The 26695-nt window shown below is 41.2% G+C and overlaps 1 protein-coding gene across 1 annotated transcript in view; it reads right to left on the reverse strand.

Annotated features, from left to right (window-relative positions):
• Nufip2 (nuclear FMR1 interacting protein 2) overlaps positions 1–23242 on the reverse strand; it is a 32955-nt gene extending 9713 nt beyond the window's left edge. Inside the window, exons 1-3 of the mRNA XM_038326367.2 lie at positions 22904–23242; positions 16236–17954; positions 1578–1610 (exon numbers count right to left, since the gene is read on the reverse strand). Coding sequence (XP_038182295.1) covers positions 1578–1610; positions 16236–17954; positions 22904–23174 — 2023 coding nt within the window. The 5' untranslated portion in view covers positions 23175–23242. The remainder of the gene's footprint in view (positions 1–1577; positions 1611–16235; positions 17955–22903) is intronic.
• Positions 23243–26695: the final 3453 nt, after the last annotated feature.

A 26695-nucleotide genomic window follows, 5' to 3' on the forward strand; every position in this document is an offset into this window, starting at 1 on the left:
GCACTCAGGAGACAGAGACAGGCTTCTGAGTTCGAGGTCAGCCTGGTCAACAAAGCAAGGTCTAGGACAGCCAGAGCTGTTATACAGAGAAACCCTATCTCAGGGAAGAAGGGAGAAAAAAAAAAAAAAAAAAAAAAAAAAGAGTTGTAGAGCCCAATCCCAACAGATGCACATACAAAACAACTCCTGCATTTAAGGCCAGGGAACATTGCAGAAGAAAGGGAGGAAAGGATCAGGAAATTTGCTAGAAATGTCAAAAGGTACACCTGTAGTCTCACTAGCATGGCTGCCTAAACATGAGCTTAACAAAAACAGACATGCTAAAGTGAACAAGGAAAGCCCAGGAGGCTCAACCCTACACAAAGAACTACAGACAGCTAAAATCACCTGAGCACTGAGAAATAGTCTTCCCCAGGGAAGAGAACACCAACTGATCATCCAAACCAAAACAGTCATTCTGGAAAACATATACATATAGTAACACTATACAAACTAAGTGGGTAGTTATTTATATATCCAGGAATGCATATATACATGAGTGTATGAGTGTACAAAATAACAAAAAGAGACCAAATTTGAAAGCAACCAAGGAGAGGCATAAGTAATGTTTAGAGGGAAGAATGGGAAAAATGATGTTAATTATAGTCTCAAAACAAAGAGAAAAAGAAAACAAGGGAGAGATAGAGAGAACAATGTCAGAAACCAATAATTTCGTCACTCCCTGTCTGTGAGCTAAAACTTCCTAACATGTAGAATGAGTGCCCTATTGACTTTATGCCAGAAAAGGACAACAGATTCCACTACGGATGGTTGAGCCAACGTGGTTTGCTGGGAATTGAACTCAGTGCTCTTAACCACTGAGCCATCTCTCCACGCCCTTACAACAGGATTCTAAATATCCAAATCTAATGTCAGTGATCACTTTTCCAGTCAAACTCCCAAAGAAGATTGTACACTGTCCCCATCCTTGTCAAATCTTGATTATGTGAAGAGGATAAGAGTAAATTTGCTATTGTTTATATGACCAAACGTGATTCCAGACAAAGTCCCTTTAACACTGAAAAATCAAACTATGAATTTCAATTCTTAGACTATCAATTATATATTAATATATCATAAACTCTGAGTATAAACCTTAGTCTTTGACAAGTGTGGTGATATACACCTTTAATCCCAGCACTCAGATGGCAGAGGCAGGCAGATAAAGGCAGCCTATTCTGCGAAGTTCCAGGACAGTCAGGGCTACATAGAGAAACTGTCTCAAATTCTTAGCCTCTTCTAATTCACACCAGACTAGAATAAACACTTCAACAAGTAGAGTATTTCCACCTTCCCTGGTATAGAGCCTTCCACTGTAGCCCAGAATAGCCTTGGATTTTAAAGCCTCAGCCATATAGGTGAAACACAATGCCTTAGCAGTATTGATATGGCAACTATTGCCCTTTGACTACAATCAGTTAAGTCAATACAAAATACAAAGCCTGTTCATTTGGTAGGCTGATTCCAATTATTCTCATTAAAACAAATGTCATGATTTTTGATTAGTATTAACATTTCAAATAGTCAACCATTCTTACCTTGCTTCTGCAAATTCCATATAGATTCCATTTCTGTAAGAAAGAGAAAAAATTATTTTACACACCTTTAATGAATGCAGTATAAAGCTCTACTTTTATCACTTACAATAATGTTATGCTTCTACCACATCTGAAAAGTATGGACTGATTACTGCTGGGATAAAGGTAGGGCTAACAAACAATAGTATAGCTCTATGCAGCACAAGGCACTGAAATTTTCTATTTATTTATTTATTTATTTATTTATTTATTTATTTATTTGGTGTGCATCTGCAGGCCAGAAGAAGGCACCAGACCTCATTACAGATAGTTGTGAGCCACCATGTGGTTGTTGGGAATTGAACTCAGGACCTTTGGAAGAGCAGGCAATGCTCTTAACCTATGAGCCATCTCTCCAGCCCCTTCAAATAATTTTTAAGCATCATCCAGATTATGTAAAATCAATCTTGGGACTGGCAGGATGGCTTCCTGCCCAGCCTAATGACGTAAATTCAATCCTTGGTAGAAGGATGCTGGTTGGTTTGTCTTTGACCTCCACACTGGTGGGACACATATGTGTGCATGTGTATACACAGATAGACACACATACATGTGCTAAAGAATAAAAGCCAATTATGTGGAACAATAGTCTGTTTACAAATATCAAAGACAGCAAAAATCTGCATTTCTAAATGTTACTTCTCACCTCACTGTCACTACCCAAGTACGTATTTACTGGGCAGCCTATACTTAGTGGAGTATTCAAGTCTCCTGAACAGAACCATATTTTATTAAGCTTGATTAAACATATTAAACATCTAGGAAAAGTAGTTCAAATCACACCCAAATCGATAGGCCAGAATGCTAACCCACATCTCATTTGTTAGCACAATCACCATTTGCTCTAATTTCTATCAAACTTGCTTTATGTTTACTTTGTTTGACATCTTACAAGGGCATGTCTAACAAGACAGAGTGACCATCTTTGCAGTGCTTCGAAATGAACACCTAAATGAGTAAGAATAGCTTATGATACAAAACCCTAAGAATTAGTCCCTGAAGACAGAGGTCACCAAACTATTCATAAAAAGGAATGAACTGGCACAAAAGCAAGATAGTACACTTTTCTCGTGCCTACACAAAAGGCTATTTTGCACTATAGGACTAGATCTTCTTAGTTTCATTCATTATGTATTAAGCATAGTCTGTTAATGTTGGACTCATAGTACAAAAATATCCCTCCACATTTAGAAGAAAGAACTTTAGACTACATTCTCCCCACAAGATCAAAGATACAATCAAAGCTGTTAAAATAAACATATAAAATAAAAGATTTTTGAGAGGGATACAAGAGGACAGGGTCTCACTGTGTAGCCCTGGTTGTCCTGAAATTCACTATGCAAACCAGGCAGGCCTTGAACCTCAAGAATCATGGAATAAAAGATGTGCTTCACCACAACCAGTTATTAGCAAGAAATCTAAAAGATAAATTACAAGTGTTTGAATTTAACTGTATGTTTATAGCCTTCAAGTCCCTGGCAGATACTCATCTGGTATAGCAAGAAACTATATATCCAAGCATGGTTTAGGCAACAGAATAACAATTTGAGACCAGCCTAAGTACACAACAAGGCCTGTCTTCAACACCTCTCCACCACCAAAAAGAGGTCCTGAGTCAACTTTATTGATACCAAATATGACAAAAATTTCCTTCTCCTTGGGGTACTACCAAGGGCAGAGAATTATAATAATCTGATCACAGCAGTCCAGTAGAGGAACTGTTACCTACTGATGGAGATCACATTTACTACCCCAATATTATTTAAAACATCAGAAAAGAAATGACTTCTTTTAGAATTGTTATCTTTGGTCTCTGAATCTTGACTTATTTTAATACATCCATAGAAAAGCTTGTCTTGGTTGAACTGAGGGAAAAAATATGAATTCAGCTCAACTGTATTTAGAGCTTTGTATTTACTAATTTAAAACTACAATAAACCAAAATAAACCTAATTGCCTAGTGTAGTGATGTTTAATTTGTATTTTAATAAATAAAGCTTGCCTAATGATCAGAAAGTAAAACAGCCACACAATCAGTCTTTACAAACCAGGTAGTGATGGCACACACCTTTAATCCCAGTAGCTACACTAGTTTGCTATACGGTGCACACCTTGAATCCCAGCGCTAGAGAGGAATATAAGACGGGAGGAGACAATTCTCACACAGTCTTATTCTGAGATTCCTGGAGGCATGCTTGCCATTCTAACTGAGTTAGAGTTAAGAGCCAGTGGCTGGCTTGTTTTGTTTTTGTGTGCTACAGTCTTAGGTCACCTACACATACACAATAGAGTATTTTTATTTCTTTTCTATGAATATACTTCAGCAAAGGCTACACAGTATGATCGTCTACCCCCCCAAAATGAAACTCCACTTGCAACAAATTCTTTCTAAGTGACCATTCAAACCAATACTACCATGAAGTTATTATCACTGGGCTAAACAGACAAGTCGTTGGGGGTTTTCACTATACAGAAAAGCACAAAATCTCCAAATACAGGAAATCCAATTAAAGGATAAAGCTAAAGTACCTATTTTTAAAATAATCTGTCAAATTGAGGCTTATATTAATAAGATCCCTATAAATTTGTCAAAGGCATTCATGGAACATCCCAAATAGAAATTAACAAAGAACAGAAACTATATAAAGTTGACCCTTGAGCAATGAGGTCAGAAGTATAGGATCCTATTCTTAAGGTTACTCAGTGAGTAGATACTCTACTCCCTTTGGTGCTAGAGACTGAAAACAATGCCTTGGTTTTCTACCACTGAGTTAAACCCATACATAAGACATACATAATTCTGACTCCCAACAGATAGCTATTAAATTTTTACATTACTGCACCACTACAGTTCATTTCTACAGTCTGTAATATTGTGTCCCTGAATTTCTGCTTAAGTTAATGATGTCTGTGTCCACTTTGAAATAACCCCAGAACTCATGTGGGAGAGTCAGGAGTTAACTACTGAGTCATCTCTTTAGTGCTATTCTGTGACTTTGAACATGTAACCATCATTGTTAGAGAAGTAGCTTCTTTTCTGAATGAGACACTCCCCATTCTTATTCATTTATCTAGGGAGTGTTGGTTCTTTCCTGCTAATGGTAAATGCACTATTTATTTAGAAATCAAAATCTGAGTGGGCCTTTATGTGTTTGGTACTATTAGGTGGAAGCCATAGTTAATCCATTTTCTCTGGGTATTTGAGACATGCAGTCTAGACTAACTTGACATCACTAAGGATGATTTTGAACCCCTCTCTATCTCCTAAGTACTGGGATTAGAGGCATTTACTATCAATCGTGGCACTAATCATATTATACAATTATAGTGAACGTTAATAATAATAATATAATAATATTTCCTCAGAAATATCTGGCCACCTGATGATTCTTCCCCACTGCTCTTATTCTTCCTTGTTTTTATTTTTTTTTTGTACTAGAGATTAAACCTAGGTCTTTTATGTTTATTAGTCAAGCTAAATGACCAGTCTTCTTTTTACTTTTGTTTGCAAACACATTCTTGTTACCTAGGTAGGCCTTGTGTTTGTAAACATAAATGGCTATTATTACAGGCTACTACCACGCCTTTTTTGGTTGTCTTTGTTTGACAGTATTACCTCTTACCATATATCCTGAACTTGCCTTGAAGTAGCCATTCTACCTCCACATCCAGTTCCAAGGAATCTGATGTCTTCTTCTGGCCTCCAAAGACCATTATGTTCATAAACTCTTAACTCTTAAGTACATAGACACATACTTAAATAACTAAAAAGTAAATAATAATTTAAAAAGATCACCAGGTGTGGTAACACACACCTTTAATCCCAGCACTCAGGAGGCAGAAGCAGGTGGATCTGAGTTTCAGCTGATCTACACATTCAAGGCAACAAAGTGAGACCTTTTCCAAACAACAATGAGAAAAGGTCCTCATCAAAATCCAGTTCAAATGTTCCATGAAATACAACTGTTATACTAATTCTTTTCTATCCTTTCTCTACTGGAAATCCTTTTATCTCTACTGATTTTCCCTACTTTTTAGTGTCCTCACATTTAAAATCTTGTGTTTTTCTCCCTCGCCTAAATGTTTTAAAGGAAGGATCTCATGTATCACACTGACCTCAAACTCTATGTATAAGATGACCTGACTCTTTTAGTCTCCTCTTTTAGATCCTAAATGCTTGGTTTGCGTGTTTCTAGGCAAGTACATTACGAACTAAAATAGATCCCAGCCTCGGTGCCTTTTAAGTATTTTTAAGGGAAAAGATTCATCCTTCCAAAGTAATTTTCTCACAAACCAAGTACTTTTAGTCAACGGCAGGTATTTCTTTTTTTTTTAATATTTATTTATTATGTATACAATATTCTGTCTACATGTATGCCTGCAGGCCAGAAGAAGGCACCAGAACTCATTACAGATGGTTGTGAGCCACCATGTGGTTGCCAGGAATTGAACTCAGGACCTTTGGAAGAGCAGGCAATGCTCTTAACCACTGAGCCATCTCTCCAGCCCACGGCAGGTATTTCGCAAGGAAAAAAAACTCCAAATTAGCACTATACTCCTTAAAAATACAAGCTGTGGCAAAGAGGGGAGGAAAAAAAAAAATCAAGCCAAAAAGATTATAGACCAACAGTTTCTTTCTTTTCTTTTTTTTTTCGGTTTTTCAGGACAGGGTTTCTCACATAACACTGCTGGCTGTCTTGGAACTGGCTTTGTAGAAAGACTCAAACATTCGCTTGACTCCATGAGTGCTGGGATTAAAGGTGTGCACCACCACAGCCAGGTTAAACTTATATTTTCAAATGAACCACTAAATTAGAACTTCATCGCTTGCATGCCTGCAAGACTGGGTGATGTTGCTGGCATAACAAGTTCTCTGCCCTGACGCATCACAAACTGGAGAACCAAACTGTTAATAATAACCTGCCACAAACTGACTTAACAGCCTTCAGTTGTCTGAAATATATTTTAATACTAGTTGTTTCTCCATAGACCATTAACTTCAGGTGATTTAACAGATCACAACTAGGACTAGAAGAGATGGCTCAGCAGTTAAAGATTACTGACTGTTCTTCCAAAGGACCTAGGCTCAAATCCCAGCATGTACATGGTAGTTTACAACTATGTGTAACTCCAGATCTGACACTTCCACACAGGCGTACACGAAGGCAAACACAAATGCTCATACAATAAAAAACAAAAGATCAGAACTGTTACTCTAAATTAGCTGTTAAGAGCCATTTATATTGTTACTTTAAAATTGTGTGTGCGCACTGCAATTATTGTAATTTTATTAAGAAGGTAAAGACACTCGCTGCCAAGCCTACACACTTAAGCCTGGTCTCTGGGACCTACCCTCAATAGGATCTTTCCTTACATAGTTTTAATTGACTGATTTTATCTTTCAAGTTGTCTCAGTTATCCCAACTATTAAGTATAAATTATAATTCATCTATATTGCCACTAAGTATATGATCTAAAATTGATCATCTGAATTATTTTGTGGCACTGGTGTTTGAATACTGACCACACCTATGAGGCAACTGTTCCTTTAAAGAGCCAATCTTTTTAACTTTTTTATATTGTACTATGGAGACACACCTTAGAAAGAGGCTGGTAGATCTTTTTGAGTTCAAGGCCAGCCTGGTCTACAAAGAGCTCCAGGACAGTCAGTGCTGTTATACAGAGAAACCCAGTCTTAAAAAAAAAAAAAAAAATAGATTTTGTATATAGGTGTTTTGCCTACCTATCTAGTACCTGAGGAAGCCAGAGACACTGGGTCCCCTGGTTATGGTGTCAAAACATCTTTTTATTTTTTATTTTTGGTTTTTTGAGACAGGGTTTCTCTGTTGCTTTGGAGCCTGTCCTGGAACTAGCTCTTGTAGACCAGGCTGGTCTCGAACTCACAGAGATCCGCCTGCCTCTGCCTCCCGAGTGCTGGGATTAAAGGTGTGCGCCACCACCGCCCAGCCGTTAAGACACTCTTAAGAGCAGTGGCACTCTAAAGCACTTAATCGCATGCCATGTTTTAAAGTCTGTTGTTCAGACTAGCCTCAAATTTTTTCTGTCGCTAAAACTGGTTTATACTGACTCAGCCAAGCTGGGGCCAGACCTGTGTCCAACAGCCCAAGTATCTATTGTTATCTTACGACATTCGTGTTTATTTTATATACATGTGTACTGTGTGTGGGTATATGCAACCTCTATGATGAGGTCGGAAGACAACCCACAGGAGTTGGTCTTCTCAGTCTGCCATGTGGGTCCCAGGTATAGAATTCAGGTTTTAAAGCTTTGGAGTGGATGTCTTTAATACACTGTGCTATCTTTCACTATATTGGCTTTTGAAGCGGAGTTTCTATCACAAACTTAGACTGGCATAGAACTCACTGTGTAGCTTTGAACTCTAATCCTTCTGTCTTTGCTTCCAAAATACTAGTAAAGGCCTGAGTTACTACAGTCATTTTTTAAAAAATATTCTAAAATACCAGGATTTTGAATGTATGACATGCTTCAGTGTCATTATGAGCCAGGAAAGTTTTAAATCAGCTTTCAATCAAATATGCAGCCCTCAGTTTACCTCCTTTTATTGGGAATACAATTAGAAAAGTCTTGAAACTGGGTGGTGGTGGTGCACTTCTTTATCTTAACACTTGGGAGAGAGAGGCAAGCAGATCTTGTGAGCTTGAGGCCAGCCTGGTGGTCAACAAGTTCTGGGACAGAGCTGTTACAGAGAAACCCTATCTCAAAAAACCAAAAACAAACAAATAAATAAATGAAGGGGTAAGGGAGATAAAGAATACAGAATAACTTTTAAAGACACAGCAAACTGGATTCAAAAGTTCAAAAGAATAAAAAAAACAGGCATGGACTAGAAGAATAGGTCTTATATCAAATATCCAGGCCGGGCGGTGGTGGCACATGCCTTTAATCCCAGCACTCGGGAGGCAGAGGCAGGAGGATCTCTGAGTTCGAGGCCATCCTGGTCTACAAGAGCTAGTTCTAGGACAGGCTCTAGAAACTACAGGGAAACCCTGTCTCGAAAAACCAAAAAAAAAAAAAAAACAAAAACAAAAAACAAAAAAACAAAAAAAAAAACCCAATATCCAGAATAGAATATAAAGACAACCACTAAATCACAGCAATTATACAACAGAGGACAGGGTGGTGGCACATGCCTTTAATGGCAGAAGTTGTATCTGAGTTCTTCAAGTCAGCCTGACCTACATAGTGATTTCCAACAGAGCTACAAAGTGAGATTTGGCCTCCAAAAGAAAACAAACAAACAAACAAAAAACCCCAGCTGGGCTTGGAATGAATAATCAATCAATGAATAAAAGAAATTTATGCCCTGGCAATGTTGAAACACGCACAGGCAGCCCGTATTACGGCGGTTCTGTTGGTGTTTGAACTTCTCCATATTGGGTTTTAAGGTCTAAGCTGATGAGACTGAACAAGTCTCTTCCTCAAGAGGGCACCAGATCTCATTACAGATGGTTGTGAGCCACCAAGTGGCTGCTATGAATTGAACTCAGGATCTTTGAAGAGTAGACAGTGCTCTTAACTGCTGGGCAATCTATGCTTTTAATCCCAACACTCCAGGCAAAAACTGGTGTATCTCTTAAACTGGGTGTTTAAGACCAGTCTGGTCTACAAGGAAAGTTTTAGGACAGCCAAGAAACCCTATCTTGAGAAACTGTGTCAAGTACTTAGAAATTTCTCCAAAGATGCAAGATACACAAAAAAGTGCATGAAGAGCTGTCACACAAGTATAAATTACATTACAGATACCATCTACTTTTCATACCCAATAGGATTAAACAGAAAATATAAATCGGCCAAGGAAGATGTGGAGCAACCCAAGTCTTTGTGCACTCTTGTTAGTATAATGTAAAACTGCTGTTGAAACTGGTATAGTATTTCTCAAAGAATCAAGAATTGGAAGTGGGGTCTTGTTAAGATATTTCTACAGCTATGCTCAGTGTGGAAGCAACTCAGGTGTCTATCACAAAACACAGAAGAAAAATGTCACACACACGCCAAGCTTCAAATGAATGAAGGCTTTTCCTTCCTAGCATGTTTATGGTCCTGACTGTCTCCATACACAGAAAACAAACAGAAAAAAAAGATTGATTTGATTCTACCATGTTAAAATAAGGTGACTCCCCAATATTTTAATGCTTGAGACATGAGTCAGGAATCGTGATACATGCAGAGACAAGTGGATTTGTTAGCCTATTGTACGCTGCAAGATTTTGTCTCAAAAACAAAACTCCAGAAAAGGCATTAATTAGTACTTTATCATGACATTAAAACTTACACTTCACTTGAAATAGTTGATACTGCTCTACAACAGTACACAAGGATAAAATTTGTGGTGCTAGGAATGGAGGGCCTTACCCATGTATGCAAGCAAGCATTCTACCACTGAGTTCTACATACAAGCCTTATTTCTCTCTTTTTCAAAAAGGATTTTGTATATCCCAAGGCAGCCTTGAACTCTAAACTCCTGATAGTACCTCCCTATCCCAAGTGCTGGGATTATAGGCAAACATAAAACTAGGTTTTCTTTCTTTGCTTTCTAGACATGTCTTTTTGTGCAGCCTTGGCTGTCCTGGATCTCTGTAGACTGGGCTGGCTCAGAACTCTTAATCAGCCTGCCTATTCCTCCAGCATGCTGGAATTAAAGGTGTGCATAACCACCACCTAGCCCAAAGTGGGTTTTCAATCTTTGTTTTCGGAGATAGGACCTGGAACATACTATGTAGACCAGGCTGGGAAAATGCTAAGATTAAGGGAGTGATTTCCATCATCATGGCATATGGTCATTTTTTAAGCAAAGTTCATGGCACAATATATACATGAGGAGCTATGAGAAAAATGCCAAAACTAGACTATAATTACCAATCCCTTATGTGTTATCATTTTACATCTTTTGGAGTTTTTTTGTTCCTTTTTTCTTTTACCAAAGGTAACAATGAAAGACTATGTTGCATCATATGCTACTATTTCTACAGAACTCCCAATGAATAATTGATAAGTAAATTTATGTGCATTTTCTAAAGATTTCTTTTAATTATGAGTATGTGAGTACATATATAGCACATGTGTCTGGGTATTCTGAGAGGCCAGAAGAGGATGTCAGATCCCCTGGAGCTGGAATTACAAACTGTTATGAGCTGCTTGCCTAATGGGAGTGTTGGGAACTGAATAAAAGTCCTTTCAAAGTCATAACTTTCTTTTTATTTATTTTGGTCTGAGACAGGATTTTTCTCTGCAGCTTTATGGGACCTGTCCTGGAACTCAGAGATCTGCCTGCCTCTGCCTCTTGGGGATTAAAGGTGTGCACCACCTTTTTTTGTTTTTCGAGGGGGTCTCTGTGCCAACAATTCTGGCTGTCCTTAAACTCCCTCTGTAGACCAAGTTAGCCTTCAATCTTTATATCTTTAATCGCACTGAGCATTTACATTAAAAATCAGTAGTACGTCTGACACTGCAAGTAATTAATGTTAAACCTAAAATATGTACCATTCCTATTAAAATGCCATCACATACCCCAATACTTCTAAATTAAACTGGTGAATGGCCTACTTGAGATAAGAGCACAGAACTTCCAATTATAAGCCTAACTTACTATTACTCAACACTAAAAGGACCAGAACACTAACACTATAAACAAGGGTAACTCGAGTAAAGTTCAAATGATTCTCTCCTTTAAAGTTTAAAATAAAAAAAAAAAATAAAAAAAAAAAGACTAGAGATGACTCAGTGGTCAATACTTGCTGCTCTTCCAATAGGGTTTAGCTTGGTTATCAGCATCCATAAAGGGATAGCTCACAACCATCTGCAACTCCATACTTTCAAAATAAATTCAGACAGAAATATCAGTAGGCCAATAAACCACTACTGAACCAACCAATATTTAGTAGGGTTTCAAAGAACTTGTCCTTCTGGGACCTAAATGAACTATTTATTATCTGCTTAGAGTTCTATTCTGTTTAGGGGGAAAACAATATTCGTTTGATTAATTTTATTAATGCTCAACTGCAAAATTCAAGCTGATGCACTTCACTAAATTCAATTAAAACTGCAACATTATAAAATGGCATTTAGTTTACTTAATCAGTTCTACACTTAAGGAAAAAAAAGCCAGTGATGATTCTTCACAACTTTAATCCCAGCACTCAGTACTAGGATGATGGACAACCTGGTCTTCAGAGCTTCAGAACAGGTATCCAAACAGAGCCTGTCTGGAAAATCCAAAACACACACACACACACACACACCCCCAAAAAAAAAACACACACAAAGCTGGGAGTAGTGGGGCACATGCCTCTTAAAAACTCAGCTGCATGCCTTTAATCCCAGCACTCAGGAGGCAGAGGCAGGTGGATCTCTTTGAGTTTGAGACCAGCCTATAAAAAGGCTGTTACCCAGAGAATCCCTGTCTGGAAAAAAAAAGTCAGCTCAAAGGATGGCTCAGCACTCTCAGCCCTTGGTGTTCTCCAGCACTTGGGAGGCAGATACCTCTGTGAGGCTAGTCTGGTTAACATAGCATAGAGAGATCATGTCTCAAAAACAAAAATTATGGAAGATACAGACCAAAAAAGTCAAGAACTTTTTTGCACAGCTAGTCTAGGCAATATAAAATCCCTGGCCCTAAGAAATAAACACACACAAAGCTACCAACAAACCGCCAAGGGAACATCATCTCACTGCTTTTGAGGTTGCAGGAGAAAAATGTCTTCTAGGCTCACATAATTATCACAAACTATAAGACACTGGTTTTCTATAAATAGGCCCTGGAGAGCAGATGACACAGAAAATGACACCAAAACTACCCAACTATATTGGTGTAATTTTTACATATATAATTAAACACACTATAAGAAACTTAATAAGCATTGCTTTTTTGTTCTACTTTCAGCTTCTAAACTTTTATTTTCAAAAAGATCTGGAGAGTAAGTCAATCTTTACCTGTACTCCTACTTCCAAACTACAAGCTGCTAGTCAATATCAAGCCTTTCCACTCCCATTCTCCATAGTTTTTTGAGACAGGGTCTCTCCATAGTCTTAGCTGTGCAGGAATCCAGAGACTAACCTGCCACCACCCCTAGCATATATTATAAAAAGCACGTCTTTCATTTTGCAAATCAAGAAAGGCCAAACTAGCAGTGAAAACTTCACCAAGGTCCTAAACCTGATGAAGAGCTTCAGGAAATTGATACTAAAAGGAAAAGAAAAAAAAAAAAAAAATCAGTCTTTTCTAGGATGAGCACCCTAATCCCAAGCAGAACCTTAAATGAACATTTAAGCAACATTAAATGAACTCAGCATGCTGTATTCTTACATGTGTATATGTGTAAAAAACGATAAAAGAGGCCGGGCGGTGGTGGCGCACACCTTTAATCCCAGCACTCGGGAGGCAAAGGCAGGCAGATCTCTGTGAGTTCGAGGCCAGCCTGGTCTACAAGAGCTACTAGCTCCTGGACATGCTCCAAAGCTACAGAGAAACCATGTCTTAAAAAACCAAGAGAGATAGTCAATTTGGGAAGGAAACAGGGTAAGTTTAAGGAGGAAGAGGGGTGAGATAAAAATGATTTTGTATTTACATATGAAACTTTCAGGTATAAAACTTCACGTATTAAGTTTTTCCAATTTAAAAAAGGCTGGCTGTAGTGATGACTCAGCCGTTATGAACATCTCCCTTTCAGAGGTCTCAAGCTCAATTCCCAGAACTCACACCAGACAATTCACAACTGCCTCTAATTCCGCCACCTTCAAATCTGACATTCTCTTTTGGTACCCAAAAGCTCTTATACCAACATGGATAGGTATGAAACACACAAAACCATTAAAAAAAAACTGGGCAGGAGATATGCCTCAGTGGTTAAGGACACTTGCTGCTCTTCCAAATGTTTCATTCCCAGAATCCACATAATGGCTCACAACTATCTGTAAATCTGGAGGATCCAATGCTCTAGGCTCTAGGCACTGGTGTGTTGCAAGGACATACTAACAGGTTAAATATTCAAATACACAAATTCATCTTCCAAAAAAAGAAAGACATCATACACAGCTTCTTATTCTTCTCTAAGGCAATGGCTTATACCAAGAAGAATGTGATAATTCCTTCACTCCTACCCTTATTCCTACAAATCCCTACCTAAATGCCTTTAATCCTAACTCTCAGAAGACAGAGAGGTGGGCAGTTATTTGCGTTCAAGACTAGCTAGTTCCAGGACAGCCAGGGCTACATGAAACAAATTTTTATTCTGTTTTTTTGTTTGGGAAGGACGTTTCAAGCCAAGTTTCTCTGTGTAGCCTTCGCTGTCCTGGAACTCTCATAAAACGAGGCTGGTTTTGAACTCAGATCTACCTGCCTCTGCCTCCTGAGAGCTGGGATTAAAGGCGTGCACCACCACTGCCTGGCTATTTTCTAAAAATTTTAATTATATGTATTGCATGGAATAAGGTGTGAAAATGTGGACGTGAGTACAGTGCTTGCAGAGGCCAATAGAGGTCATCAGATCTCCTTTGAGGCTAGAGTTATAGATTGTGGGTGCTGGCAATCAAACTCCTATAAAAAGCAGTGAATTCTAAAGTGATGAGCATAATGTCACACTTTAGGCTAATAGATCAAGTAGATCGCACTGCTTCTTGATTTATGCAAAGGACTTACAATGAATGGTGTAATATAGTAATTGAGAGTGATATAAAAGAAATTTGGTGGGGAAGTGTGAGGCAGGGAGGGGAGCATAGAAAAATGTATTATCTCAACCAAATCAATAAAAAATAAAGGAATTTGGAAAGGAATGACAAGACTTAATTTATAAATGAATGATTAAATAAATAAAATCTTGGTGATACTAGGAGCTGGACCAGTCTTTCACAGAGATGCTAGGTGTGTTTAATTTCATATTCAGCTTGAAACAAACCTAAACATACCTGGAACAAGAAATTCCATAAATTGAGGAACTGCCTCCATAAAATTGGCCTGTGAGTACATCTATGGGGCATTTTTTTTCTTTTTTCTTTTTGGTTTTTCGAGACAGGGTTTCTCTGCAGCTTTTTTAGAGCCTGTCCTGGAACTAGCTCTTGTAGACCAGGCTGGCCTCGAACTCACAGAGATCCGCCTGCCTCTGCCTCCCGAGTGCTGGGATTAAAGGCGTGCACCACCACCGCCCGGCTTCTATAGGGCATTTTTGACTGCTAATTAATACAGAAGGGCCCTGTACACTGTGAATGGTGCCATCTTTAAGCAGGTGGTCCTGGGTGTATAAGAAAGGTAACTAAGAAAGCCACGGAAGACAGTAAGCAGCATTCCTCTCTGGTTGCTGATTCAGTTCCTGGCTTCAGGCTCCAGTCTTGAACTCTTGCCCTTAACCTAAAGACCAAATAAACCCCTCCTTTCTAAGATTATTCCACCTCTTTTGTGAAAAATGGTTAGGGAATTATGAATAGAAATTCAGAGACTTAGACCAAAAGAAGTAAAGAGAGAAGGTAAGTTAGGCAGTGGTGGTGATGCACGCCTTTAATCCCAGCACTCAGGAGGCAGAGGCAGGTGGATCTGTGAGTTAGAAGCTGGCCAGCTCTACAGAGTTGCAGGACAGTCAGAGTCAGAGAAACCCTGCCTCAAAAATACAAAACAAAAAGTTAGCCGGGTGGTGGTGGCAGTCGGCTTTAATCCCAGAACTTGGCGGATCTCTTTGAGTTCAGGGCCAATCTGGTTGACAAGATCTAGTTCCAGGACAGGCTCCAAAGCTACAGAGAAACCTTGTCTCGAAAAACCAAAAATAAGTTATGCTATTCAGCAAAAAGAAAAACAATTTTTTATTATATTTTGCAGGTGGAGGGATCTGCCATGGCACAAGTGTGGAGGTCAAAGGACAACTTGTAGAAGTTTTTTCCACCATTTGGAAACCAGGGATCGAATTCACATAAGGCTTGGGGAAACAGGTGCTTTTTATCCATTGAGACATCTCTGGGGCCCAAGACTTTTTTGTTTTCTCAGGTTTGAGACATTAATTTTTTCTGGCTGTCCTGAAACTTGCTCTGTAGGCCAGACTGGCCTCAAGCTCAGGAATTTGCCTGCCTCTGCCTCGAGTGCTGGTAAGAAGGCCACATTTCATGGCAAAGACCTGCAATCCCAGCAGAACCTGAGACATGGAGGATTAGGACTTAAGGCCATCACTTTAAAACAAAAACATACAAAACATCATTAGCCTTAGAAATACTGAGCAATGCACAGTAGGTAGCATGCACTTAAAATCCCAGCACCTGGGATACAGAAGGATCAAGAATTTAAGGTCAGCCTAACTATGAAGCCCTGTTTCAAAAAGCTAAAAAATTAATAATTATTCCTTTAAGTAAGTGCTTCATTTCCACATAAAACCTCTGTAACTATGTGATCAATTATTCTTTTCTTGATTATTTTGTATTGGAAAACTACATTCTTATAAACTATATTGTCTCCAAAGACCTTAAATCAAAAAATTTATACTACTTATTCAATCACTTATCATAGACTCTCAAATATACTTGTATATGTACACACACACACACACACACACACACACACACAATCAGCCCAGCAAGATCTTTGGGGAAATAAAGAAGAGTTACCTTTAGTGTGATATACAATAGCAGCCCTCAGGTCAAAAGAACCCCAGCTATCATTCCTTTCTAGGCCTCTCTGGTATCTCTGTTCTTTGGCGGAGCCTAACAAAGTGTTCGTAGGAGAGGCCAGAGGATTTTGATTTTCTATTTCGTAGTCCTTTGAGAGAAACACTAAAGCACCTTGACTACTGGTGTCTGCTTTTTGCAGGTCACCTAAATGACTGGGTTCCAAGGATAAGGCTCCACTCTCAGCAGTCCCAGGTTTTAGAATGTTACCCAGAACTTGAGGACTAGTCCGTTTTTCCAGCTCATAAGCCTTGGGGAACACAGGATGCTCAGTTCCTGAGGGAATTATTTCAGCACCCTGTGAAACCAAAGTGGCAGGATATTCTCCTTGAAATGTCACTTCCATTACTTTATGATCTGATGACTTTCCAATAACAGTCTCTGGGCCAGCACTGGGTTCATTTATAAATGATAAACCCCATTGATTCTGGAAGATATCCCCCAGATTTTGCTGATCTGTCTGAGAGGGCAGATCTACTTGTGCAGTGCTTAACAGCACCGTTTGCATATTTGAAGGGTAGATAAAAAGGCTAGACTTAATTTGTTCAACAGCTGCTGATGTCAGACTCATGTCCTGAAGAACTGAATCAGTCCCAGAAGAGATGGGTGTTAAAGTATTAGCAGCAGTAGTTAGCAGTGGCTGACCCCCTGATGGATACACATTTCCATCAGTTCCTGCTAAAACAGGCCCATTAGAAAAGTTGGCAGAAGTAACAGATTTCAGAGCTGACATGGGGACCTGGGATAATCGACTTGAAGGTTGAGTCTGAGTTTCCCCAGTAGATAATGAAGAGGACGAAGATGAGGATGGTGACACAGAAGAGTTCTGTACAGTTTTGTTGAGGTTCTCCTTAACTTTGCTTGCATAACTTATTTTAGGAACTATTTTAGCACTGCTATTGTCCACTGGAAAAACTGGGGGTGGTTTAAACAAAGTCCACGAGTCCTCTTTGGAGGCAGAAGTTGAGGCATGCTTTCCTTTAGGCCGATCATCAAACTTTTTGCTGCTCAAACCAGGTTTAATATCTGAGCTTTTACGAAGTATATCACTCACAGCAGGTTTTCCACGACTTGTTCCTCCAGGTCCAGTTTCATACTTCCAAATAGGCTTTGAACCATCTGCCCGAGTTCCCTTTTGTTCACTGTAGTCAGGCTTTAAACTTTCAAGTCCCTGTTTTAATGCTGGGACACTAGTCTCTTGCATTATTTTGTCCTGCACTAAATTAAGGTTTTCACAACCCTTGGCACTATTGCGCCTAGCTTTCCTTTTTTTAGGAGTTGTATATCCACTCTCAGATCCACTACCATCATTATCTGCTCCTTTGCTCATATAACCATTAGTAATATAGCCTGAATTATTTGTTATAACACCATTTGGAATTGCTACAGTGTCGGTCTTGTCTACCGCCTGGTTCTCTCCAGATTTATTTTCGTAAGACTTCCCATTCTTTTTGTCCATACTGTTTTTCTGAATAAAATTCTTGGTTTTAATTCCTGTTTTTCCAAAGGTGCTGGTCTTTACAGTCTGCTTCAGGCTAGTGTCTACAACTTGCTGGTTGCCATTGACGACCCTAGAAATAGGGTTAGTAGCTTCATCAGAACTGAGGTTCTTTAAAGATATTTCTCTTTCTCCAGCATTACCATTTATTTCACCATAGCCTAAAGAAAGAAAACAAAAACAAAACAAAACAAAAGCCATTTAAATCACAATAGTACTAAAAACTCAAAGCTGTTTATTGAATGCCCTGATACTATGGTGTAAGGTTTGTTACTTCACATCTCTATGAAGAGACTTGTCGGCCCTATTTCATAGATTAAAACATTGAGTTCACTGCTAGGCAGAACTGGGACACAATTCACACCAGGTCCATGTACAGGGCCAGTAGTCAGAATTAACTAGAAAGAACAGGACCTCTTCAAGCAGCATGCCCATAATAGTCTAGATTTATCTAAACAGAATAAGCCTACACATTATGGCCATGAAGCTGTTATAAAATAAAAAATTTCCTCACAATTAATTAAATGCAATACAATCCAGGCAGGTGTGGTAACGGCTTGTAATTTCAGCAAGCACACTGAAAACTGAGGCAAGATGATTGCATGATTGAAGCCACCCTGAACTATAGGGTTGAACCTTGTCTCAAAACAAGCACACACACATAGGACCAGAGTTACCCTCTGGGCAAAAATCCCAAGAGTTCAGATACAGTAAACTGAAAAAAAAAAAAAAAAAAAAAAAAGGAAAAGAAATAAAGCTGTGACCTTTGCCTAGCATGCATGACCATTGAATTCAATCCCTTGCACTAACCACCCCACCAAAAGCTAGGAAATTGAAGACTGTAAGTGGCTTGTTACAATGCATCTAACAAAGCTCTAAATCCTATGAACTTGGCATCAGATCATACCATAACACATGAAGCAAAAATTTATACCAATATTTCTAAGCAAAGACTTGTTTTCTTATACTTGGGTTAAAAGACTTAGATAAAATAATACCCAGGTCACGAAGTGGCAGAACTAGAAATCTAAACTAAACTGTGGTCACTGCTTTCTACCCTCATGCAACACTTGCTTGCTCACAAAACTACACAATAAAAGAAATCTAATTTTTTAAATCTGTCAAGTATTTCAATGTAAAGACTTTGCTGTTTACATTTAAAGATTACAAGAGATCTACTGGGACACAATTCCTACTTGCTAGTAAAATGGTGATTAGCTATCAATTGTATAAAGTCCTTAGGAGAAATCCTCAATTCTAAAAGTAATCTTAGTAACTACAGAAAACTTTTGTTTGTTTTTTGATAAAGGGTTTCTCTGTAGCCCTGGCATCCTGAAACTTTGTAGACCAGGCTATCTTTAAACGCAGAGATCTGCCTCAGCCTCCCAAGTGCTGGGATTAAAGACATGTGCCACTATCACCCTACATCAGAAAATACATTTTAAAGAAGTTCTTAACTTCCTGACTGGCAAGCATTAAGTCCAAGGCTCAACCCCGTTAGAAGAAAAAAATAAATTCTTAATTTCCAATGTTAAAGTACTACTTTTCATTAAAAAAAAAAAAAATCTGATAGCCAGCCAGTCAGACTTCCTGTGGTGAGGACTGAGTACTCCTAGCAGACACTCTACCACTAGACTCTATCTCCAGTTCCCAAATAAAAGCTCTCATGGAGATGTGATGGCCAAACCTTCAATCATAGCACTGAGGAGGCAGAAGCAGGGGAATCTGAGTTTGAAGGCAGGCTAATTACATAAATTCCAGGCCAGTCAGGAATACATATCAAGACCCTGTCTCAAATATATTTCTCCTTCATACAGTCTAACTATGAAACAAGAGTCAACACTATTTGGGTTTTTTTTTCTGTAAAATGTTTTTTAAAAAATGTTGAAAGCTACGGCAATGGTGGCGCACACCTTTAATCACAGCACTCAGGAGGCAGAGGCAGTGGCAGGAGAATCTGAGTTGGAGGCCAACCGCTTGGTCTACAAAATGAGTTCCAGGTCAGAGCTGGAGTTAAACCTCGTCTCAAATAAATAAATAAACCCCAAAAGCACAAAGTTGAGCCAAGCACAGTGGTGCATCATGCAATCCTATCTAAAACAAAAACAAAAATTAGGGGCAGGGTAGAATCAGATCGTATCATTAAATTTACCCTCCTGAAACTAGATCAAAGAATTACCTCAAAGTTTATTAACTCAATAGGTTAAACAATCTGTATCTTCTGGATCACTAGCCATAATTTTTTTATTTCAACTAAAGGTGGGCAATGTTACATGGAAAAAAAATAAAGTTGATGTTCAAATCAAGTTGAACCAAAGTACAGTCTTGTAAGTAAACCATAACAATACTACCTAAGAGTACTTAACGGTTCAGATACCAGAAATCACTCATGGAAAGAACAGTTCAGTAGGAAATGGTGGCCCACACTAACTCAAGCTACACAGGAGAGTGAGACACCAGAATTACAACTTCAACTATAAAGGGTAGCTGAGTGATACACAACTCCTGCCTAGCACACCCGGTGTCCTAGGCTCAGTCCTCAGTTTACAAAATAATACTTGTTTTAATGACAAAATTTTTTTTTGCACTTAACTACATAATACTTCTCCCCTGTGGCTTTGGTATGCACAAAGTATGGAAGGCATCTTTTAAAGCCTAAATATTAAAAAAAAGAAAGAAATTAAAGAATTCCTAGCACTTATTATTTAGGGCTGCCATGCTAATTCCACTTCAAAGGGACTCAGCCTAGCTTCTGGATGTGAAGCTGCAATCACAACACATCTGGTCTTGTGCCTCTTCTGGGTTCTGAGAACCAGTTTCTCAAAAGGTTTGGGAGTGATGGTGATGGCCCAAAAACATTCTTTTCTTAGCACTGTACATAAAGCAACAGCACTGCGTGACCAAACCACATACGGAAAACTTAATGTTATCTTAAAATTTTCAAACACACTTTCCCTCCTATTCTTTATCCCAACTTAAGACATTTTGAGGGGTGCCACTTAATGGTTCAGGGTCTGCATCTCTATGAGGTGAAGTCCTGTGGGGAACACACAAACTTTATAAAGTGTAAATTTGACATCTAAGAGGTACCATTATTTGACAACCTAATACTTTCTCACCTTCTGAAAACCAAAATTAATGCCGTGTTACATAATTCCTAAGTTTCTAGGCTGCTCCAGATCCTCACAATTAAGCACCTAACTTCCAGTGCACACTGTCATCAGTCCGTGACCCCTTACAAAGGAAAATCTGATAGCCAGCTGCTGTCTTCAAAGTTACATTGCCAACAGTAAGTTTTCCAGCAGTAACTGCTCGTATTAAATGACAGGCTGACTTTAACATTTTTCTAAGTTTTCCCTTCATTTCTCTTCGGTTTATAAACATTTTTAATCTGCGAATATATAAACTTTGATGCTTATTTCTTTGAGTTATTTCCTCAAGACTTTGGCGTTTAGCATGTTAAATAAAATTCAGCTTGGGGATCCATATCGGTTCTGAAATGCACAAACTACCTTTCCCTTTAATACCACCGAAAAAGTCTTGTCCAAGATAAGAAGGTATTGACACAACCTCACGGCCAAGCCACGTTCAGGTCTTCGTTAGTAAGAGAGGGGACCCAAACTGTGCCTGTTGTCCATCCATTTGATTTATCCCTCCCTGCAGTCACTACCCGTACCCAGAAGTCTGGCTGCTGGGTGGGAAACGGATGGAACAAGGTTTAAGAGGTTGTTTTCTTTTTCTTTTTTTTTTTTCTCGGTAGGAAAGGCGCTGCTGGAAAGAAAAAGGCCTAAGTGAGAGCCTCTGAGGCGGAGTCGTGAGCGAACCTGGCAGGAGATGAGATTCCTGTGGCAGAGAAACTCGTGACCCGGGAGCTCGGTTCCCGCTGGGTACCCCACCCGGCCTCAGGCACCGCCTCTACCGAAAACGAACCCCTCGCCCCTCACAGGCCCGCGGCCGCCGCCCGGGCCTCCTTCCCTCTCAAGCTCGTCTTCGAGGCCGGCTCCCCGCCCGGCCGCCGGCCCGCCCGCGCCTCCCGCCGCACACCCGGGAGCGGGAAACGCGGCCGTCGGCGCGCGGGTCCACGGTGCAGGCCGCTCCCCTCGTGGCCGCTTCCCTCCCCCACCCCAACCGCCCCCGCCCCTCACCCCAGGGACCCGCCCGGGGCCGCGCGGCCGCCACCGGGTTACACAACCCGGCGCGGGGCGGGGGGAGGGGCGGCGGGCTCCGGCCGCCCGCACTGCGGGGGACCCGGCCGGGGCCGCCGAGGGTCCCGGACCGTCGGTCCCGGCGTGCCGTGTGGTCTTCCGCACCCTTCCCCCCCCCCTCCGCTCCTCAGCCGGCCGGAGTCGGTGACAGGAATCGGCTTCCAACATGGCGGACAGGAAGCGGCCCCGCGAGGAGGAGAGAACATTCCAGCCTCGCCGGCTCTGAGGAGAGCGGGCCAGGGGCGCCGGCCTCCGGAGGAGCCTCGCGGACAGACAGCAGGGCCCGGCGCCCGACAGGGGCGTTTAGGGGTGGAAATGACCTCCGGGACGAAGGGGTCCCCGCCGCCCCCCAGACAGCAAACCCCAAGGCCACAGGTGGGCTAGGGCTGGCGGGTGAGGGCGGACGCTTCCTCGCCTCGGCTCAGCTCGGCTCCGCGCCGCCCGCGGGAGGGTCTCGCGACACCACCCGCGCCCGGATTCACTAGGCCCGCCTGAATCACATACACCTCGAGGGAATTTTTTTTTTTTTGAGGGCGGCCGAGTTTCACCCCTTCTTAGGGCCCCCCACGTTCAGGCAACTCCGGGGCCGCAGAGGAGGAAAAAAATGAATATAAAAATAAGGTTGGACTTGCAAGGCCGAGCGTCCAGGTCTGCCTCCAGCCGGGGCGGGGGCCGGGGAAGGTCACGCTGGCCTGCGCGGGCCTCTCCCATGCTGGGGGGAAGGAGAGGGCGCTGCGATCCCCACCTCGCGGCCCGCGCCCGGGGAAGAATGAAAGGGGGCATCCCCGGCCCCGCGGGACGCACACCCCGACCGGGTCCGCGCTTTTCCCAGCTAGCCCCACCCCCATCCCTCGCCGCCCCCCCCCCAGCCCGGTCCCCTTCCCCCACCGCCCTCCCTCCCGGACCTGTTTTCTTCTTCGGCGTTTCCTGGTGCTGCTGGAGGGTGTGTTTCTGCTCATGTTTCAGCGGCTTGGGCTGGGCCTTGGGGCTGCCCTCGGCTCCATGCTGCAGGTACTGGTGAGGCTGCTGGTGATGGTGGTGGTGGTGGTGGTTGTGGCTGTGGTTGTAGAAATAGTAATGGTGGTGGTGCGACTGCGACTGCTGCTGGGGGTGATGGTGCGGATGGTGGTGGCTGTGATGGTGCTGAGGCTGTGGCTGGCCGGGCTTCTCCTCCATTGAAAGCGGCTGGGACTCCCTGGCTGAGGCTGCGGGCTGCTGCACCGTCAGGATCTGAGGCTGCTTCTCAGCGCTCGCTCAGTATATCTGAGCGCGTCTCGCCAGCGCACTGGTTAAGCGAGCGGATCGGCAAGATTGGCAGCGGCTCTCCGGCAATCAGGAGCCACGCTGCGCCTCAAGCCCCGCCCCTAGCCCAAATCCTCTTCCCTTCCCCTTCGCCACCGCCGCCTGGCCAACGCCACTTACCCTATGCAACCTCACTGGGCCGGGCCTTCAACGTCAGCATTATGGCTCTCTTCTATCGCTTTCTCTCCTTTACCACGCAGTTAGCGAACAGCACTTTCTACACTCCTCACAGGCAAGCAAGCTGATTTCGAGTGTAGCAGATTCCACTGACGATTACTGGCGCTAGAAGCCATCTGTTGGTTTTGCACCTCCTAGAATCTGTTGTGGTGTGTGTGTGTGTGTGTTTTTAATCCTTTTCCGGGTAGCCAGCACGGAGGGGGAAACTCAATTTCCTTAACCCTTAGGCTACGAAAGGGGCAATGCAAAAGAGGAAATAAATTCATTTTTAAGAATACAAAACCTTCACAACTCGATAGATCGTTTTGTATTCTGGATTCATTTTGCTTTGTATTCATATGCTAATCTCTTCCTTTGCACGGTGGGATTATAGGGTTCCACAATGGGGTATCTGTGTAATTTTTCTAAAAGGGCACAAAGGGCTTAAAGCATTGTTTGTAGTTGAAGGCGAGAGAGGGAGGGAGGGATGAAAAAAAATCTATGCTGAATTTTTTGTTTTGTTTTGTTTTAATTAAACACTACAGGTGAGGTCAACTATGGGACCAAAATAGGTTCAGAATAAGAATTTCAAGAGTGAAGAAAGGAAGAAGGGACACCTTTAAAAGTTCTTACCGTTTTGTTTTTCACATTTTTTGTTTTGCATTTACAAAAAACATTGAAATTTAAAGATGTATTTGCATTTTATGGGGTTTTTTTTTTTTTTTTTTTTTTGGTTTTTTCGAGACAGGGTTTCCCTGTAGTTTCTAGAGCCTGTCCTGGAACTAGCTCTTGTAGACCAGGCTGGCCTCGAACTCAGAGATCCACCTGCCTCTGCCTCCCGAGTGCTGGGATTAAAGGCGTGCGCCACCACCGCCCGGCTTATGGGGTTTATTCAACTAATCTTGTCATGGTAGGAAGGAAGAGGATTGTGATGAGGACAGACACAGGGTACCCTCAAAATATATTTCTGTGGGCTTGGGGGGCATTTGGTTTCGGTTGGTTTGTTTTTGAAACAGAATCTAACTATGCAACCCTAATTGACTTCGAGCTCCAAAAGTACAACTGACCTCCAACTAAGAGATCCCCCTGCCTCTGCCTCCTGAGTGCTGGGATTAAAGTTCTACACCACACACCTAGCCAGTGTGTGATTTCTTAAGACTACATTACATGTACACTTGCTTTATAATTTGTTAAATGGGATATATATTTCTCTATGTAACACAAGGAAATTTTTAAATGTGAAATTTACCATCTTAACCTGGTTTTTTGTTTGTTTTTGTTTTGTTAGTTTGAGACAGGGTCTTACTATATGTCTCTGATTGGCCTGGTATTATTTACTATGTAGCCAAGGCTGGGTTCCAACTTGTTGCAATCCCCCTGCCTCTACCTCACAAATACTGTCATTTCAGACATGCACCATCATACCCAGCTTCTACTTGTAATAGCCGTTTGGAGCACATAGTTCAGGGTATTAGGACATTCCCACTGTCGTACAGCTATAATCCAGTGCATCTCTAGAACCTATCTTGTAAAACTGAAACTCCATGCCCATTAAATAAGTCCCTTGAAGCTGGAGAGATGGCTCAGCTGTTAAGAGCATGCATATTCTGCTCTTGCAGAGGACCATAGTTTGATTCTGAACATTCGCATGGTAGCTCTCATAATCATCCATAACTCCAGTTCCTGAGGGTCTGACCCCTCTTCAACCTCCAAGGGCACCCACATGGTGCACATACATACATTCAGGCAAAACACTCATACACGTAAAATAGATTTTTTTTCCTTTGGTTCTGTTTTTGATACAGGGTTTCTCTGTGTAACCACCCTGGCTGTCCTGGAACTTACTCTGTAGACCAGGCTGGCCTCACTGAAATTCACAGAGATCCTCTGTCTCTGCCTCCTGATCATGCTGGGATTAAAAGCATATGCCACCACAAATTCACAAATATATCTTTTTTTTTAAAGACAAAAGATTGAGCTGGGCAGTGGTGGTGCATGCCTTTAATCCCAGCACTCAGGAGGCAGAGGGAGGCAGATCTCTGGGAGTTTGACACCAGCCTGATCTACAAGAGCTAGTTCCAGGACAGGCTCCAAACCTACAGAGAAACCCTGTCTCAAAAACAAAAACAAAAAAAAAAAAAAAACAGCTGGAGAGATGGCTCAGTGGTTGAGAGCACTGGCTGCTCTTCCAGAGGTCCTGAGTTCAATTCCCAGCATACACATGGTGGCTCACAACCATCTGTAATGAGATCTGACGCCCTTCTCTGGCATGTGGGCATACGTGGAGGGAGAATGTATACATAATAAATAAATCTTTAAAAAAAAGAATGTCTTTCCTTTTTATGACTAATATTCCACATGAGTGTGTGCTTTGGGAAGGTGTATACAGCATTTTGTAGTATCCATTTATCTGATAATAGGTATGTAAAGTTTATAGTTTTTTATTTAAAATGTGACATGAGAGGTAGAGATGGCAGATGTCTATGAGTTTGAGGCCAGTCTGGTCTACCTACCAAGTTAAGACCATCCAGTAAGACTCTACCTCGGGAAAAAAAAATTATTTGTGTGTACATGCATGTGAATGTAGTGACCTCAGGGCCAGAAGGTTTGAATCCTCCAGAACTGGGAAACTAGAGTTACTGTGATTTGTCTTATTTGGTGCTAGGAACCAAATCCAGATCCTCCCCAGAACAGGAAATGCTCTTCACCACTGAGCCACCTCCCTAGCCCATGATTACTCAATTCTGAGTGCTAGTAATATCATCTTGATTAGTCTCTATTATTCCCACATGCTTCAAATGTAAACAGAATTCAGCATTATGGAGCAAGAGAGAGGGAGCGTGTGCGCGTGTGCCTGTTTGACTTAGACATTAAGTTGGAAAGTAGAATTCCCATTCCTGACTCTTTTTTTCTGTATTTTAGTTCAAGACAAACAAAACCCACTCAATGAATTTCTGACTTACACTTTCACTTGTCTTACTTTATTCACTCATAGACAGTTGTACTGACTTAAACAATTTAACTTTTAGCCAAGTATAGTGACAAACACCTCTCCTCCTGGCACTAGGGTCAGGTAGAAGGAGGGGACTAAGGAAGACCTGGAGAGAGGTAGGAATATCAGGAGCTCAAGGCCATCCTTAGTTACCCTGGAGCTTGGTCTGAGATTAGCCTGACCCTCAGTAAAATAAGTAAGTAAGTAAGCAAGTAAGTAAATAAATAAATAAATAAATAAATAAAAA

This window comes from Arvicola amphibius, chromosome 4 (assembly GCF_903992535.2).
Source record: "Arvicola amphibius chromosome 4, mArvAmp1.2, whole genome shotgun sequence".
NCBI classification, from domain to species: Eukaryota; Metazoa; Chordata; class Mammalia; order Rodentia; family Cricetidae; genus Arvicola; species Arvicola amphibius.